Source organism: Glycine soja, chromosome 15 (genome assembly GCF_004193775.1).
Source record: "Glycine soja cultivar W05 chromosome 15, ASM419377v2, whole genome shotgun sequence".
In the NCBI taxonomy this organism is placed as follows: Eukaryota; Viridiplantae; Streptophyta; class Magnoliopsida; order Fabales; family Fabaceae; genus Glycine; species Glycine soja.
In genome coordinates, this window is record NC_041016.1 from 6,956,658 (window position 1) to 6,976,047 (window position 19,390).

Here is a 19,390-nt window from a genome sequence, read left to right on the forward strand (position 1 = left end):
GAAGGGTTAATTGCACACCAGCAGGATGAAGCTTACAGGGCTTCGCTATCATAGGAAGAAGGATGGATCCAACTGTAACTCAACCAGAACTTCACCTTCAAGGCTCAAGGAAGCCGAATTTGTGAAGAACAGTTTGCTTGCCTCAGATACTTCTTCCGGCCCTAATTATAAGAATCACAAATTAGACAGATCATGAAAGGCTCAACCTTAATATTTTTGTAACAAGTCAAGCTCAAGTTTTTAGTTAAACTCAATTCAAGTAGGAGAATTTGTTTTTTCACAAATCAAACCTAAACTTAAGTATTAAGCTCAACTAAACTCATTTATGTCCCTAATTATCCCTAGCCTCTATTGTACAAAGAACATTTTTAAAAAAAAACTCGAGCTTTCTATTTCGGCAAACTTTATTGTTATCTAGCATTTAGTTGATGTCTTACTAGCTCCTCAACACTTAATGGTAAATACTAAGAATATTAGGAGAAACATGTTAAGATGAATGCGAGCCAATATGTTAAGATGAAGGCAAACTTTATTATGTAGCATTTAGTTGATGTCTTACAAATGAAGCAAGAACAATAAGATAGATAAAACTTAGATGGGAGTCGTTCTGTAATCAGAATTCAATTTTTTTCTCAGTAAGTAACCTGCATCATAAAGATTTATGTCAAAAGACAGCATAAATTACTAAAAAAGCCTTTCATTTCGGCCATAAAAACTAAGAAACCGTGTCTAAATTTTGCCTTATTTGGTGTTTCGTGTATGGTACTACCATTTGTTTGGGTGCTAGAAGGACTCTCAAACATGAATTTGATCACCTTAAACTTTCCTTGATTCTGTGATTAAATTTGGCTTCCCAAAATAAATAAAAGGTGCTAAAGAATTAAAAACAAATATTATTTTAGCACCCATATAACTATATCCGTACAACAAAGAGATCTTTAGCAATTGTACAGTGTGGAAGTTTACTTTGCATTGGATTACGTTCAATCAACGTCCCACATAAAAATCCTCACTTATATTTTTAAATATTAAATCCCCGGAGGTGGTACTTCGCGTATAATCCATATCGCAGAATTGTTGATCAAACATATCTAACACCTAATCAAAAGCTTACTTTGAGACTTTGAATTAAACAAGTTTGCTTGCATATTTAACAAGATTTACTCGGACGTAGGTTTTAAAAATACATATTTATTCTTTTCCTTACTTGATATGTGCCACTGCCCAGCAAAAGCAAAGATCTCGCAGTTAAATGGCAATTGACGACCATAGTCAAATTTTAGATGGGAAAACACTAATGCACCGCCTCTATTAAATTTATTTGTAGAAAATCAGTTTAAGTTATTAGTTGCTATTATTCAATTCTTCCACTTCCATCCACCAAAAGTTATCACAGAAAACGGCAGGGTATCTGATAATTGTAGGCTTGTAGCCTGACTGAAAACACCAATTAAAATTAAAACATACAATAAATTCATGTATATAGTTCCACAGCGCTAGAATAATCCATTAGACATAAATTCAAGTATCATTTTCCAAAACAGATGAAAACAACCATGTCCTAGCAATGATCTAAAAATAAAAGAAACTGAAAAGAATCTCAAGTTTCAACTACAGAGAAACGAAGTTCAGAAGAATCAATGAATTGCTTCTTCTTGGTCTCTCGCCCTGTACCTTTACAGGTCTTGAACACTCAAACCTGGAAAAAAAAAAACATCAACAGTATTATAAGCTGTAGTGCCAGAAAATAACCAAGACCATGTAACACAAACTAAAATAATTAAAGGGCAACAATTGTTGCTAAAAGATATACACAACTACATAATAGCAGTCTAAAATTTAGTTTGTTAAAGAATGCAAATCCCCTAATCCAAATTCTTTGCAATTGTTATGGAAATATCACCATTGGCATTTGGAATACATGGAGTCAAAACTGGATACCCTATTCTGTCATAAACATAAAATCCTAAACTACAATTTCCATCACTAACCTGGAGGAAGAGATTGCTTCAATTTATCAGCTTTCTCTGGGTCAAACACACAAAGTGTGTAGAGGTACTTCGAGCATCTGACCTTGAACTTAACCACATCTCTGCTCCTCTTGATCTTCACCGACCTTGCGTCCTTCCTTCTAGCAGTGAGAAGGAAGTCCTTAATCTCGTGGATTTGCTTAGGCTGCGTAGAAAGTACCACGCAGGCATTAACAGCAATTTCAAAACATTCACACTATATAAAAGCAAATAATTCCATAAACATTGACCCCAAACCAAGACTAAATTAAAACACAGTTACAAAACAATAAGCTCTGCAACCTAACTACACAAAATTAACAAACAACCACATCCATGAATAAAGATCGTACAGCACAATCAAGAGCCAATGTTGAAATTGCGGGGGGAAAGAAAACACTGATCTCTCTGAAATCCAAAGTCCTAAATCAGAGTAAAACCCAACAAATACCGAATCTAATTACGCCCCCACTCACAATTTTGTTTCTATCAGCAACATTGTGTTACACTTTCACTAACTTACATGTAAACCCTACCTTCACCTAGCTTATTCGCACCAAATAATTCAACAGAAAATCGAAACTCAAATAGGTGTTCCAACAATTTTCCGAAGAAACTCGAATAAAAATGAATAACGGAAACTGGAAAACAAAGAAGAGAGCTATATGATAAGAGGGAATGAGTAATCACCATGGTTACGAGAGACGCAGCAGTGACAGAGAACAGAGGCGCAACGAAATGTGATGTAAATTGTAAAACGCATTGCAAGTGCACCTCATAAACCCTAACCCAAGAGACACAATCACAGTCTTCCGGAAGCCCAAACCGCTTTGTGGCCCATGAGCCTCCTCCACTTTTCAGAAGGCCCAAGTAAAAGGGGAAGAGGAAAAATTTTAGCCTATGCTTTCTTATAATTTGGAATTAAGCATGAAATTAGATTTTTCTTTTTTTTAAGATTTAATCACGTTTCTGGTTTTTAGAGTTTGAATTATGAGTATTTTTGGTCTTTTAAATTTTTTTTCTAATTAAATATTTCCAATATTTAATTTAAGAAAAATTAATTTTATATCTTTTTTTTTACTTTAAACTTTTAAAGTCTTGTTTTTTTCCCTCCATATAGTAATTGATTAAATTTTTTCAAATGTTTTTTTACTCTACACTTAACAATGAAAAGATCAAATTCCACTGATTAAACGTTGTTGCATTAAATGAAACACAATTTCATCACTCTCACGGTTGCAAGATGTCTCCACTTGAGTCATTTGATAGATGAAGAACTGGTTTGTTTTGGATAATCAAAATCTTTTCATTCCAAACAAGGTCAGTTTGATTAATCCATTAAGATGACTTAGTATCGGAAGAATTTGAGTAATATACTTAAGATCTTATATTCTAATTTTAATACTACCATTGTATACCAAAAAAAAATCACTTTTAATTTAATTTTCAGTGCATCGCAATATCAATAGACTAAAATTTGAAGTTATTACTAATATTCTTATTAATCAAGGTTTAAATTTTTATTGGAAGAAATGTTTACATTTAATTTAATCGTGTCTCCAATTAAATTATTTACGGAACGAGGATACGTGCAGGGAAAAGAAAGATATTCTTACCTATATACTATTTTTTTTTTTATCAACTGGGGTATTCTTTTTCAAGAGTTTTTGCATAAATTTGTGGCCCAAAGGCTCTAAACTGGCATTATAAGATTGGATTCCTGGTTCATCAATTGGGAGACCATGCCAATGGATGGGGATGGAGTAGAGCCCTAAACTACAAGGTAACAAGCACCCAAGTACACAAATTCTCACCATGTGAGAGGAAACTATGAAAATTAATAAGATGGGTATAAGTCGTGTATATATAATATATACATCAACACCAACTTTGTATAAAATATAGTATTCATCGATCCAACCATTAAATTTACTTGGATCATTTTTGGCAAGTCTTAAAAAGATACTTATTTCATATATTTCAAAATTATATATTAGAAATTCCAAATCTTAAGAATTTAATTAAAATATACTAACATAATAATATAAAAAAATTCCATCTAACTACGCATTGGCATATAATTAGAAATGATTAACTTCTATAATAACTAGTCATCTCTATACTAATTTTAATTAGATGACAGTGGGGAAGAAATTACATTGAGAATGTATTAAGATTAAACTCTTATATTAATTTTGATGTCCATGAATAACAAATCAAATAAATTCTAAATAATTTAAAATTCTGCATACAAGATTTATATTATATGAACTTTTAATTCAATAGAGAATTTTCTAATAAAGTAAAAGTTATTAAATTATGTAAAAGTAGGTATAACTCGCACGGAAGTGCGTTTGAACTTTCCTCACATGTTTTATAAATCAGTCTTGGCATTATTTCTTATTTCTTTCAATGATTTATAACATTCTATCGCTATCTAGTTTTCGTAAATCATAATTTAGTTAACTCATGATTGAAATGCCTCAATCGCATAACTTGAACAGGGTACGTACTACATTACATGACATTCCCAAAGTAACATGTTTTGGCCTCCCATTCTCAAACGCCAATCCTTTCCATAACATACATTATTGCTACTTAATTAAGCCACAGAAGGACCCTCCGTAGCAAGAATCCGTACCTCTCGTACGTACACAAGACTCATTATTCCAATTTGTTTCACTACCTTTTCAACATATATTATTGCATTGCCAATTTCCTATACTTTTGTCATTCATCCCAAAACAACTTGAAACATTTTTTAGATATAATTAATATAATAGTTGCGTAACTTTATTGGATGCTTAAGGAAATATTTTTATGACACATGAATGGGGGTGCAGCATGGATTTTGTACAGGGCAAAACAAGAAAATTAAGATAAGTTGTGGCATGTGTCTGTGCGCGGACGGAAATATAAGATGGGTATAATGATTAAGAAAGAAAGCAAAAAGGAAAAAAAAAGTCATAAATTTGATTTTCTCTACTAAAAAATTAATAATACTAATAATTAGTCTTTGACTATAAAAAAATTGCATGTGTGTGCACGTGTTAAGTGAGATTAGTAAAAACGTTTTTGGTCATATTGTGGGTGACAGAGAAAAGACAGAGAGTAGAGTCAGTTCGAAGAAACAAAAAGAAAAAGAGGTGAGTTATGATAGAATTGATGCTATGCTATGCTAGTTCAAGAATACAATTAACTCCCCACCTAAAAATTTAATAAAAAGGGTGGCGTTAGGTCGTTGGGGGTGGAAAGGCAAACCCTACCTTTTTACTAGTATTATTATTATTGTAGATAGTGCCCTACCTGGTCACCATTCCATACCCAGACAAAAAAAAAAAGCTCCAACAAATAAGGGAGCCTCACAACATGCATGAAAACAACTATATTGTACTCAACTCCAACTTCTTTAATCACTCACCCCATTTCCGGCTTTTTTACTAATTAAGAGTAAAATTTTACATAATTTTCAAATCACGGGTATATTTTAAAAAATTATCCAAAATGGAGTAAGTCGTAATATTTATTACGATTTTTTTTTCTTTTTTACTTTTTTTAATTGACTTCAATTCAAATTTTTTTTTACAACTTTAAAGTCGTAAATTTTTTATTAAAAAAATTAAAGTCATAAAATTGTTTATGACTTCATTAATTTAAAATTTTCTTTTTTTTGGTTTTATGATTTTAAAGTCGTAAAACCTTTTTTTAATTTTTTAAAGATTTATCACTTTGAAGTCGTAAATCTGTTTTTTTTTTTTTACCTTTTTGTTGGTAAACCTGTTTTTTTCGTAAACCTTTTTTTTAATTTACAATTGTTTATAGTTTTATTTTTATTTTAAATAAAAAATATATTTAAATATATAATAAATAATATTAAGTTGACTTACTTATTATTATATTTTTTTATGATTTTATTTGATATGTTATTATTTTATTTTAATGTTTTATTATTTAAAACATGTTATATATTTTTTTAATATAGTTTACTTTAAATATTTTTTATTTAAAGTTTAAATAATCTATCAATAAAAATTAAAAATAACATAATTAATACATTAATATAAAACGCACAATACAAATGAAAGAAAAACATAAAAATTATAAATTATTTTAGTCGTGTACTTGTTTATATGGACAATTAGTACGATTATGTCCTTCACTTCTACATAATGAGCATTTTTTATACCTATTTGAAATTAAAATTGGTTCGTACATCTCATTATGTATTCGAGTAGTGGCCGACCTGCTTGATGTGTCTCGTCGTTTTAAAGGATCAGCCATAAAATACGGACCTAAATATTGAGGTCATGTGTCTTCACTTCCAAGGGAATGAAAATGATGTTGATAAACTTTAAAAATATTTTTCAACTCGTATACAGGATCAACAAAGTCATCATAATTTAAATTGCAAAAAACACACGCTGCAATTGCATGCGAGCAAGGTAGTCGAAGTGCTTGAAATTGTTCACAATCACACGATCATTCATTCAATTTGACAATGCATGTCACTACTCGTTGATCAAGTCGCGTATTTATAATTTATTGAACCTCAAATTCTCCTGTTTCTCGAACATACATGCGAATATAATGCGAGATAGTAATATGTTGATTTTTTGCATCATGACATGTTTTAAATAATAAAATATTAAAATAAAATAATAACATATCAAATAAAATCATAAAAAATATACTAATAAGTAAGTTAACTTAATATTATTTATTATATATTTAAATAAATTTTTTATTTAAAATAAAAATAAAATCGTAAACAATTATAAATTAAAAAAAAAATAGGTTTACAAAAAGGAAAAAAAATGTGTTACGACTCATAAAAACAAATTTAAACTGAGTTGTAAATAATTTTACGACTTTAGTTAAATAAATAAACAAAATAAAAAAAGATCATAACAGGTGTTGAGTTAGAAGTCGTAATATCTGTTACCAGTCTGTTTTGAATAATTTTTCAAAATATACTCCCAATTAAAAAATTGTGTAAAATTTTGTCCTAATTAGTTAAAAAAAAAAAAAAAAAACCCATTCCCAGTGCCGCAACTCAAAAAAGGTAACCCCAAAGTAGGCTCCTTCTACCCATCCCCTTCCTAACTCCTTCCATTCATTCAAAATGTGAAACAATTTTCAAAAGACAAGCTAGTAGAAGCTAAAATGATTAAATGAATTATAGCTAGCACTGCATATATGTACGGTGTGAGAATGAAGTTCTCACTGTCAAATCTCTGCCGACATCAACACGTTCTAAGAATTTCTTTTTCCAACAAATTTATGGTAAAGAATAATTTAGATATGTAAAATTTTGGGGTCGTACGTACGTTCAATTTTGTTCCGATATCATATAAAATTGAATTTTTATTTATATAAGTAATTTTGTGTATCTACTAATCTAGTTGGGCAAGGATCAAGATCTCCTGCAGTTTTTTTTTTCAGTTGCATGAATCTCAATCATTAATATATATATATATATATATATATATATATATATATATATATATATATATACTTAAATAAAACATTAATGGAAAAATATAATAAAAAATTATTGGATAGTGAAAAATTGAACAACAATCCATGCAGTTATTTATTCATCTTTAGGGAATCCGTATCCAGTTGGGTAATAATGTGGTTGGATCTGCGTCAAAAGTCCACATTTTACGTCAAATTCACTTAAAATTTGTTTAAAAAAATGTAGAAACATGCTGCAATTAGTGTTTACATTGTTAGTTCATTTGTTCATTTTTTTATAAGAAAAAATTAATTAAAATAAATTTTAAAAAAACTATAAAAACTGTTTAAATTTTTCAATAAGGGTAAACACACAAAAAAGAAAATTGTTTGTGTTTTTCCGTGACTTAAAAATAGCACCTTCTAAACTTATTTTGTTTATTAAGTTCAAACAAACGACTCATACAAAAAGCCCCATCAATCATATATAATTTTTAGAAAATATCCTAATAATTCAAAACTGAATTACTCTCACTCATTCAATTTATCAAACCGTTCATTTTGACTTTCTACACTGAATATTTTACATATGAAAAAGGGATTGATTTACATTACGTTTCACAATATGAAAACATTTAAAAAATCAAGTTGTTAAGTTAAAATCTCATAAGAATTTTCAAAATTTGGCCTATATTTAACTGCGACTTCTTTTATCTAATATCCTCACGTTAGACATAAGCATAGAATAATGCAATACTTGATTAAATTATTTAATTTTTATATAAAAAATATACATTAATAAAATTCATTTTAAAATATTAAATATAATTGTTAAAACTGAGGATGATAATTAATTATATTTTTAATTGAGAAGATGTTTTTTCTAATACTAAGCCTATTAAAAATAATTTTTATTTCTTCTTGCTCCAAGTATTAAATATATATATATATATATATATATATATATATATATATAATATAAGTTTATAATTATTTAAATTTGAGTATTTATTTTTGTTATTGTGAATGTTATGTTTAAATGTACTTAAATTTTGTGTGATTGTAATTAATATTTTTTAAATATTTTTATTGTAAAAATAAAACTTTTATTTTTAAATGATATTATAATCATTTTAAAATATTAGTTATGACTATGAGATATTGTTGAAGTTATGCATTTTTAATCTCATTACCACTTAAATTAAAATATTACAATGAAATTTATCAATTATTATTATTATTATTAAAATAAAATTGATCATTATATATGAATTTAAAAGAACTCTATTCGCTATTTTTTTAATTTATCATTATAAAAAGGTAATGATTATTATTAATATAATTGTTATAATTCTATATCAAAAATAAGTATATATATATATATATATATATATATATATAATTTATTACTTTTTTAAAATATTATGTTAAAATTAGCTAAATATATATAAACTTCTTATTTGTAACAATTGTTCATAAAATATATTCTAATAACTACTTTGATAAAAATTATACTTATATATATAATAATTTATTTCTTAATTTATATTCTTAGTTCTTAATAAAAAAATTATGATTATTTTACACTAAACAACATATTTATAAAATAAGTACTTTTAATTAATATTTTTATAAAATTTATTTTAAAGTAACTAAGTTTCCAATTTTAATAAAATTAACAATAAATATTAATATAGCATTCAGTGTTATTATTATAATGTTTATATATTTATATATCTATAAAATATTTAGATTTTTTATAAAATAAAATAATAAAGTTAAATATATTTTCATTTGAAAGTTAATTTTTTTAGAATGAAAAAAACTAATGATATATCATTATTTTTAAAATAAATATATTATTATTATAATATCTCTAATAATAATTATGATTTGAATAAATTAACTCAAATACTCATCAACTACTCTCATTACTTTTAAATCATTACTTGAATTAATTTTGATTGAAAAATATATTTTAAAAAATAAATTATATTGATATATATATATATATATATATATATATATATATATATATATATACATATACATATTAATTTATTTATTAGTTTATATCCTTTGTTATTAAATGTTATGAATTATTTTAAATTTAAATATGTATTTGTAAAATTATTACTTTAAATTATTATTTTTCTTAAAATATGTTTTACAGTAACTAATTTAAAATATGTGCATAGGTAACAATATAATATTTAATTTATCAAAATTAATATCTAATTATTAACATCATATAATAAATAGCATGTTATTGCTTAATATAAAAAATATAAAAAAATTATTTTTAATTATTAAAATTGTATACTTTATAGCATTAATGTGAGTAATTTAATTTTTATTAAATACAATTATTATAAATAAATAAAAATATCTAATGGTTATTATAAAATTGACTATTCAATGACTCGCAAAATTTATTTATATAGAGAGATCTTGAGATCTTGAGGTAGGCCCGCTTTTCTCATTGAATTTTATTCACTTTTATACCTAACATTAATAAAGAGAAAGATGAATAAAAAAAAGTCAGATATATAACTCATGTACAGTTGGTATCCCAGCCACCACCCCTACAGTTCCCATTAATGATGGGCTAGTCAATTCCTGAATCAATTAGTACAAGTTGTTAATTCAATTTTTTTTAATCTTAACAATGATTATCCTATTAAGTTCAACTTGTAACCAATGCATTAAGGAACCAATGATATTTCTGCATGTTTTCCATTCCATGAAACGTGAACATAGACAACGCAGCGAGGAATTTGGATTATTAACATATTCCAAATACTTGGGACACTAGAGCATGAAGCGGGCATATATGATTATGCAATATCGAAATGGACAAATGCACACAGCTTTCACTTTGCCATTGATGAAGCAAAAGCATTACCAGCCAAGGTGAAAGGGTGCATGTCCAAAACCAAGAACACGACAAAAGCGGGCCACTTTAACATTAATAGAAGGACATGGTGATTTGTTTTCCATCCCTGTATGATCAGAGAGACACATCACATGGCTTTGGTGTCCTCTTCATTGTCAAAGGGTCACATCCTCCTTTTTTTTTCAAATGCATTTATCCATTACACAACCATGTCAAGTACTCCAACATCATCTACCATCTTAATTGGACTATTTATCTTCATGCATAATTATAGATTTTACCAAACAATTCAATCAAAACTCTTCAAAGTTTAACAACTCCTTGAGCAAAATCTCGAATTCAAGTTTTATAAATGAAAAGATAAAATAAAAATAAAAAATCAAACTAAAACTAATTAATTAAATTTTTTTAATGAAGATTAATTATCAACAAAACTAAATAAATACTCCACACGAATATCTTGATGACACAAAAACTCAAGGGTCAACATCACCTCCACTCCATTGCCTAGTATACTATGAGTCAAATCATACACCCCAAACATTTAAGCCAAAACCAAACTAGAAAGTAAAGTTCCGTACAAGTTAAGAGAAGCTATCTCACGCATTGATTTCCTAACGGATTAAGTATCGTATATATTGTAGCTGGCACAATGACTAGATGCCATATAGTTACAGTATTAGTTTATGAATTGTCCTAGCAGGAAAAAGCAGGAAAACAAAATCCAAAGGCTAAAGAGTAGGCTATATAAACTACATTTTGGCAAAGGTGCTTCCAACCGTACACTAAGGGTTGAGAAGCAAGGGTAATAATATTAAACATGATAGAAGAAGTACAGACTATTAGTAGTCTAAAGACCCCACAGTTGTTATCCCAGTGCTTAAATTTCTTGGGTCTTGACGGCTCACATAGTCATCACAGATGCCATTAGAGAGCCTTTGATTTGGAACCGAGTTCAACAGCTCAAGGCCATTGTTGCCCATTTGCTGCACTTCCTGAGGAGAAAGTATCTTTATGCACCATACACTATTTACGAATTCCCTGTCATAAGATAAGGAATGTGTGACAAATATGTACAAAAAAAGGGCATGATCGTAGATTTTAAAAAAAAATGAAGATACTTAAATCCAAAACATATAAAGCATCACCACTTCCAAGTCAAAAAGCAATTTAATACAAGTTTATGCTATTCCATTATTTCTGAAGAGGAAATTACCATATGATTCAAAACAAGTCCCTCTCTTTCTATACTTTCAAATTTGGTATATAAAGGGAAAAGGAAGAGGAATAAAGAATAAGGCATGTGAAGTATGGGAGACTTACGGCCAGGGGCCATCACCAAGGAGAAGAACATCATTCTCTCGGTCTACAAATACAAGCTGCCAGCCTGATCTCACAGGGTCCTCCAACTCGCCTTCAAGGCCAAACATTCGAGCGAGTTCACCACGCAGCTCATGGTAGCTGCTGAATTTGGTGATATCCAATGACCTTCCAAAGGACCCTGACTTATAAACCTGTAACAAAAAATGTATTAAGTAAAAATGCAATACATGAATAATTATTTTCTTTAAATTGAAAAAATATAATCCCACTGGAAAAACTCACCTTCACAAAGGTTTTGTTCAGTGGGTTTCCTTGTCCTGCATCTTCCGGACAATGCAGGAAACCCGAGTCGCCTATGTTGGGTGTCATTCCATGATTCAATGAAGAATCAGTGCCTGTGGTAGTATTCAGATAATTAGAAGATTGATATGGCAAGGTTGAGGAGTTATTATTTCCGCTAACCCCCTTAAGGCTTGACATCCCATTAGGCATGAGAAGGGACGAGGGGTCTATATTAACACCAAACAAGAGATGGTTTTGTGGATCATTGCTCCCTTCTTGGTCTATTGAGCTCTCCCTACCAGGAAAAGGTGGTAATGTAATAGCATTTAGAGACATGGTACTATGTGGTTGCCCTAGCTGATCCACCTGAGGTAGAACACAATGGGAGGCTCCGGAAGAAAGGAGAGGATCCACTGCAACACGCTTCGAGGGCCACCCACTTGAATTTTGAATAGGAATCCAAGAGCTTGTTCTAGGAAGGTTCAGGAGGTGAGATGTTTCATCCTGGGGAAAAGAACCCAAGATACTGTGCAGGGGGGAAACAATAGTAGTCACAGAGTTCCCATTTGAATTGGAAAAATTTTGGCACAGGGAAGAGATAGCTTGCATAGGTGGTGATTGAGGTTGAGGAGCTGAAAACAACTGAGACATTGTAGAGACTGCACTAGAAATCTGCTGATTATCAACTACTTGCTGTTGCTGTTGTTGCTGCTGGTGATGATGATGCTGACTATTGAATGAGTGTTGATGTTGTAGATGTTGCTGAAGATGAGCCTGAGTCTGTGGCTGAGATTGTGGTGAATGCTGATTCTCTTGATTATTTCCAAAAATCTGCTGAGGTTGCGACTTCTGCAACATCTGGGCCTGCATTAAAGCAGCAGTCCTGTTTGGGAAGTTCTGTGGTTGCTGAAATTGAAGTAAGGAAGCAGAAAGCTGTTTGGAAGGATCTAAACTCCTCATGTCCTGAACAGCAGCAGCAGCAGCAGCTTGATACATATCTGTTTGCATATTCAACACGGTGGGATCAAATCTTGGCTGCATCCAAGGATTAACCCCAATCCCCTGAAAATTAAGAGACTGAAGCCCCCTATCGGTGTCTCGGAGCCACAACAGAGGTGAATTCAGGCCAAAATCATCATCCTTCATGCCTGCTAGCATTTCAAGCAAGAAAAATTGGGGAGAGCAAGGAGAATGAGTTTCCATTAATGCATAAATGAAACACTCTTTGAAATTTTATTAGCTAGAAAAATTTAAAAAAAAAATAGTGAACGTTGTCAGCCCCCTAAAGGTGGCAAGAAGCTCACCATGGAATGAAGGCAGTCCTGGAGGCCATGGTCGTTTAAGCCTAAGGGGGAATGAAGATGGATACATAGGAAATGTAGTTAACGGCTCAATTTCCCATAGAGACACTCTAGGTTGCCTCTCTCCAGCAGTGGATTCATCCCAGCCAACCTGCAATCCAAGCCAAAGCTATGTTTTAATTTTTAAAATCCTTCCTAAATATAGAGAAACTGTATATGACAACAGACAACATACGAGAAATTTTACACCTGAAATGTAAGATTGAGGCCAATATAATTATAAAACTTGAATGAAATATCAATAGTGTTTCGTTACAAACCTTGACTGAGCGCCAATGTGAGTTTGGCCACCGGACAGGATCCAGGTCACCAATGCCAGTTATTGTACCCATGTATCTGCACAAGAAAGATATATTAGTATTACAGAAGTACAATAATAATAAGTATCACCAACTTTACTAAATGGTTGGCCATATTTTTCCTGTTAATGAAGAGTTTATTCAACCAAACACTCAGCTGATTCACCTAGGGCATGCATTACTAAGGATCAGAGGTTCAATCAAGCAGAGACACTGAGATTCATCTCTCTTACATTTCAGTATAATGATCATACTTTAGGGTGGCATGTGCCAATGTTTGGTAAGCCATGACAAACAAGATACAAATATTGCCTTATTTTTAGACACAGTCACATCTTACACACTATATTCCACACCTTAGAAGTTAGAACAAAACCCATTTGTTTAATGAATTGAAGCACAGAACAAGTACAATTGAAATTCACTAATTTAATGTCTGTAATTTAAGTTCATAATGATATGATTTAAAGCATTTCCCATGAAAAAAATCACAATCACTTTTCCAAAGAAGCCAAAACTTTCTATAAATTTATGCCTTGTAACAAGGAAAAGACAACCATGTTTGTTTTATAAAGTAATACTGTATCCTTAACTAAAATATCAAACATCAGAAAGGAAAGTGTATATACTAAAGTTTTAAAAACCTACCGCCGCACACTTGACTCCTCTGTTTCAAACAGCATCCTGAACCGCATGCCAACTGAAACTCGAGTATGATACACAGCTTTAACATACTTCGCCAAGGGTATGACAAATTCTGAAGGGCTAGCACTGAATTTATGAAGAAGAAAACAATGTCATTCAAAGAAAATATTTCCATGATTTGAAAGTTTAACAAAAGTGTACTAATTTTACCGTGGGTTATAGAAAATGGTGAAACGACTATTTGTTGCAGCTGCATGAGCTGCTGCAGCAAGAAGCCCCAAGTGCATACTATCACTTGACAACACTGAAGAAGGCATCACAGTTTGTGGTCGATTAGCGCGGCGAATGCCAAGAAGCAGTTGGTTCTTTTCATTCCTATAGAAGAAAATGCACTTGAGTTACACAAGATAACATATTACATAATTACAAACAGAATTAACATCACATAGCATATTATATTAATAAAGCAATCAGATATAAGAAATAAGAAGCAGACACATCTTAAAGGCTGAGCCACAAGTCAATGAGAATGTTTTCAGTGTAATGATGTATTCTTTTTTGAATGGCCAGACCAAATGACATACAAGTCACATGGCCTGGTTAAAGGAGAAAAGTCAATCAGCCAAAGGAAAAATTCTAAACTGAAATGATGAGAAACTCCAAGGTGGGGATGCAGAATAATATTAATGTTGTCCAGAATATAGCAGCATGCCACTTTGGGGGGCAGGAAACAATAAAGTTACTTGCCAGATAAACAGCACAGAATCACCAGCAACAAGTCTTTTAGCACTCACAAAGACACTCCATCCGGTTGTAAGTAGATGCCTTTTGGGCTGGCCTGCAAGGGAAAAGAAATAAAAGCCAATTTCAAACATTGTAAACAAGAAAGAAACATAGAAGTCTTATACTGAAAGAAAAATTCCCACATTTGCAACTAAGTTGCAGGAAACTCAGCTTTATAACTCACCCCGGAAGATATGTCTGAATTTCCATTCATTACCATGCAAATCCCTTGCAATTAATTCTTGAGCAGGAGGCTGTTGAGAGAAATCCTGCAAGGTCATAATTATAAATTTAAGACCTGAGAAATTAACAGATTCGATGAATAAGTTAACTTTTTGTAATATGGTCTTTTTCACAAAGGTTTACCAATGGAGGAAACACTTTTTCAGCTGCCCGGCGAGGCACAGAGAATCCCCCATGAGTGCTTGTGTCACTGGCGGTCAAAGTTTTGCAGAAATAGTTTGTTGGCTGTTTGCTTGCAGTGCCCAACTCTGCTGGAAGGTATGCCTCATTTTGCTCTTGCTGCAAACACGGCCATAGATAAAAGCTGGATAACTATAAAAGCTGTAACAATAGTTATCACATAAGAGTTAAGACAGTGTTATCACTTATCATACAGGATTCAGAGGTTGCAAGGTCATCTGAGCGTACACTTCATCAGTCTCAACATCAGCCTGAATCCCAAATAAACAAACAGATAATCAAAGACACATGGTGCAGTAATCAACAATGGAAAAATTAAATAATCTGAGGCCAAAACAAACCAGACTTGTTACTATATAAAAAAAAAAATTGTAAACAAATCATACGTGCATAGTCATATTATGAAGTTGACAAATGAGTTGAGGAGGCAAGCTTGGATAGTTTGGGATATGAGCATCTACTTCCTTGTTGGTTGACACAGCCACCTGAGCAAAAAAAAGTGTCAGAGTTAGGATATATATGTGCATGTAGTTTATGCAGAAAAAGTTCATGTTGGAGGTAAGTGAAGTTACTTCATTAGCCTTTCAACATTTGAAGACTAAAGAATTGAGCTTGGGAACCAGTTAAGCATAAAACCACACATGGTTCCCCAGAGTGAAGGAAAAAAAAAACAGGTTTTGCTAAACAAAAGTGTAACAGTAAACCCCACCCCATCCTCCAAATTAGAAGCAATATGGAGACAGAGACAAGAGAGACAAGAGAGCATCCTCATGCCCAGAAACACACAAGATTCGCATTATACCTTTATTCTCTCAACATTAGTAAGAGAATGTTACCACAATGTCCACAAGGGGTAGTAGCAAATCAAATACAATAATCAAGCATCATATATATTTGACTCACTTGTTCACTGTGACCTTGTGGAAAGTACACCACGCGGCTTCCAACTGCTGGTAAAGAGACAAGGGGACCAGCACATGCATGCCAAAGTTCTGAATCTAGAACTCGTTTTTCCCCTGCAAAATCCCACTCCCAATGTCATCAAACATGGAATAAAAAGAACCCACAACAAAAACACACTCATTTTGGCATATGCTCTTGCCAAATCCAAGATTTTATAACCATCAAAAACTTTTTTTCTGATCCCTGAGCTATAGCATAAACAAGAGAAAACCATGGCCCAAATGGTTCAATTTCCACATCCCCCACCTAGAAAAATTAGCACCAACCAGCCATGTTAGACGTACAAAAGACTTCATTGGCATGCTTAAACATATTAAGACAAAGAATACACTCTAATCCCCCGAGAATTGTTGAGGTTGCAAGAACCAGTTTTCAGAAAGGTTGAGAAGTGAAATTTTCAAAGAAGAAATGAAATATGGAAGAAGAATAAGAAGAAGAAGAAGTGTTTACCTTCCTGGGGTGGAGGACTAAAATCAGCTGAAGAAAGTCTCATTTGAGCAAAAAAGGCTAAAGCAAATTAGTAACCTCAAAATCGAGTCCACAATCACAACACTACCAATTACGCAACGAAATTCTCACAAAATGACACCCTCCACCACAAAACAAGCCTTTTCCTCTCTCCCTTCCTTCCCACTGCAGAATAACATTCTCTGTTATATTTGTACCAGTACTTCACGCCCCTTACAATCCATTAATATTCACACGTATGAACCTTCAACCAAAACCAGTGTCACAAGAAAAGACAATTGCAGTACGCCTCATTCGGTTCTAGTTTTCCTTAACCCCCAACACCCCAGGTTCCAGTCCTCAACGAAAGTCCTCGTTACGCACAACAGAATCTCTCAGAAGTACAAGTGGCTTTTTCTGCCAAGTTTGGCAACAATCTGAAAGAGCAACGAGACCCAGAAGAGGAACAGAGTCGTAAAGCAAACAGATCTCAGAGAAAGAACAGCGAATCCAAGGAGAGAGAGAGGGTGTGAAAGGATCAGTGTTTGTTTGATAGAGAGGAAAGAGCGTTGGTAAGGAGTAGTAGTACAAAATCAAGAGTCAGCGTTTGGCTCGTTAGATTTCCGGTAATGGAAAAATGGGAAGTAGAAGTAGCAGTGGTTGTGTTTGTGCTTAGTTTTTATGGTTATTCTTTGTGGTCATGGTCATTGGTCATTTCATGTTACTACTACTACTACTTCTAGCTTGGTGGCAATGCTACTATAGCTTTACCCTCTCTCTCCTCCAATCAGTCACAATGCAACCGCCATTATTTTTGGGAGAGAGAAAGAGAGTCTGTACGAGTGTTACATTTTTTCTGACGATAGTGAGGGGGTTTTGCATTTTTATTTAATTCATCTTTTAATTATATTTTAAAGTTCATTTTTTCTTTAATTATTAAAATATTTAATTTGGTTCTTCGATTATTAAAATTTAAAATTTGATCCTTTAAAACACTTTAATTAGATCTCTTTATTATTTGAAAATCCAATTAGGTCTTTTAAATATTTAAAGCATTACAATTAAGTTTTTATAATAAAATATAAGTTAAAATGCAATTTTTCCCTTATTTTTTTAAATTCATAATTTTATCTTTTTTTATTATTTAATTGAGATATTTTATTTTCACTTTTAAAAAATTTATAATTTTAATTTCTTATTTTTTTAGTTGAAACATTTTATCTATTACTTTAAAAAAAATTCAAACATCAATTTATATTTTATAAATATTGATTAACACATGTCTATTTGTTATTCAGATGATTTTTTTAAAATTGTTTGATTGCTAATAAGTTTAATTTGTTAAAAAAAATTAAAAACTACATACTTAAGTCTCAAATTGATAACAAGGACTAAAATCAAAGATTTTTTAAAAGTGTAGGATATCTTGATTAAAAAATAAAGGGATTAAAATTCTTGATTTTTTAAAAGTAAGAGATAAAATATTTCAATTAAAAAATAAAAAAAATAGAATCACAAATTTGAAAAAATAAGAGAGGATGAAATTTGTATTTTAGTCTAAAATATATAAATTTTGATTAATTTTTTAATAAATAAGGAATCTAATTGAACTTTTTAATGATTGAGGGATCTAATTGAATTAATTAAAGGATTTGGTTGAATTTTTTTAATAATTGAGGGACTCAATTGCACTTTTTTAATTAATTAAAGGATTTGGTTGAATTTTTTTAATAATTGAGGGACTCAATTGCACTTTTTTAAATAATTAAAGGATCTTATTGAAAATTTTAATAATTAAGGATTCAAATGAATTTTTAATCATAATTATAATTATAATTATAATTAAAGGACCAATTATATAAAATTAAGCCTTTTATCATTACTATTACTTTTCATGCCCACCATTTCATTTTCAGACAACCTAGGTAGGACATTTTAGATTTACATTGTGGCAAATATATCTTTAGGATATTTTTTAAGAAAATATTTTTATTAGAATATGTAAAATTATGTTATTTCTAATTTTTTTTACACTTTTCAATAACTTTTATAATAAATATTTTATTTTTTAAAATTCTTAATCAATACCCAAGGATATTCATCAACAACATCCTTACATTTTTCCTCTCCCACCCTCCTGATTTAGGACTAAACTTTCATTAATCAAAGTTATTCTTAAATATGTCACAAATTAGATTTTATTTTATGAACTTGAATTTTAATATAGTATCATGGTTTATTTAAGTGGTTGTTATTCATTATTGGATTGTTATTAAATTACCTACAAATATTTAATTTTACAAATGCTTGAGATGCTTAAGTCCTTAATATGAGAGAAAAATGTTAAAAATCTCATGCTAACTAACGATATAGTTAAAATATATATATATATACATCTAAGTGGTGAACCACCATCACTTCTTTGTGTGTGTTTGTGTATAAATGTATGTTACATTCAAATGGAACACCCATTAATCCCCTTTCTTCCTTTAACGTTTGTCG

At 30.8% G+C, this 19,390-nt stretch overlaps 2 protein-coding genes across 4 annotated transcripts; both read right to left on the reverse strand.

Moving 5' to 3' along the window:
- Positions 1 to 1,412: 1,412 nt before the first annotated feature.
- LOC114386921 (60S ribosomal protein L38-like) lies at positions 1,413 to 2,880 on the reverse strand. Its single transcript, XM_028346990.1, has 3 exons — positions 2,700 to 2,880; positions 1,992 to 2,175; positions 1,413 to 1,699 (listed from the first exon to the last, which is right to left on the reverse strand). Exons 1-3 carry the CDS (start codon positions 2,700 to 2,702, stop codon positions 1,677 to 1,679), a joined length of 210 nt encoding a protein of 69 aa, XP_028202791.1. The 5' UTR covers positions 2,703 to 2,880; the 3' UTR covers positions 1,413 to 1,676.
- An 8,060-nt stretch (positions 2,881 to 10,940) lies between these two features.
- Positions 10,941 to 17,743, reverse strand: LOC114387869 (auxin response factor 6-like). Of its 3 annotated transcripts, none has more exons than XM_028348096.1 (14): positions 16,892 to 17,743; positions 16,382 to 16,494; positions 15,865 to 15,963; positions 15,673 to 15,729; positions 15,422 to 15,577; positions 15,240 to 15,324; positions 15,020 to 15,110; positions 14,483 to 14,647; positions 14,276 to 14,398; positions 13,589 to 13,664; positions 13,272 to 13,419; positions 11,968 to 13,115; positions 11,686 to 11,876; positions 10,941 to 11,403 (listed from the first exon to the last, which is right to left on the reverse strand). In XM_028348096.1, the coding sequence occupies exons 1-14, from the start codon at positions 16,932 to 16,934 to the stop codon at positions 11,205 to 11,207; spliced, it is 2,694 nt and encodes an 897-aa protein (XP_028203897.1). In that variant the 5' UTR covers positions 16,935 to 17,743; the 3' UTR covers positions 10,941 to 11,204. The 3 variants fall into 3 exon arrangements, with proteins under 3 accessions (XP_028203897.1, XP_028203896.1, XP_028203898.1); XM_028348095.1 differs by having other exon boundaries at positions 11,968 to 13,118; XM_028348097.1 differs by lacking the exon at positions 16,382 to 16,494 and having other exon boundaries at positions 11,968 to 13,118.
- Between the last annotated feature and the right edge of the window lie 1,647 nt (positions 17,744 to 19,390).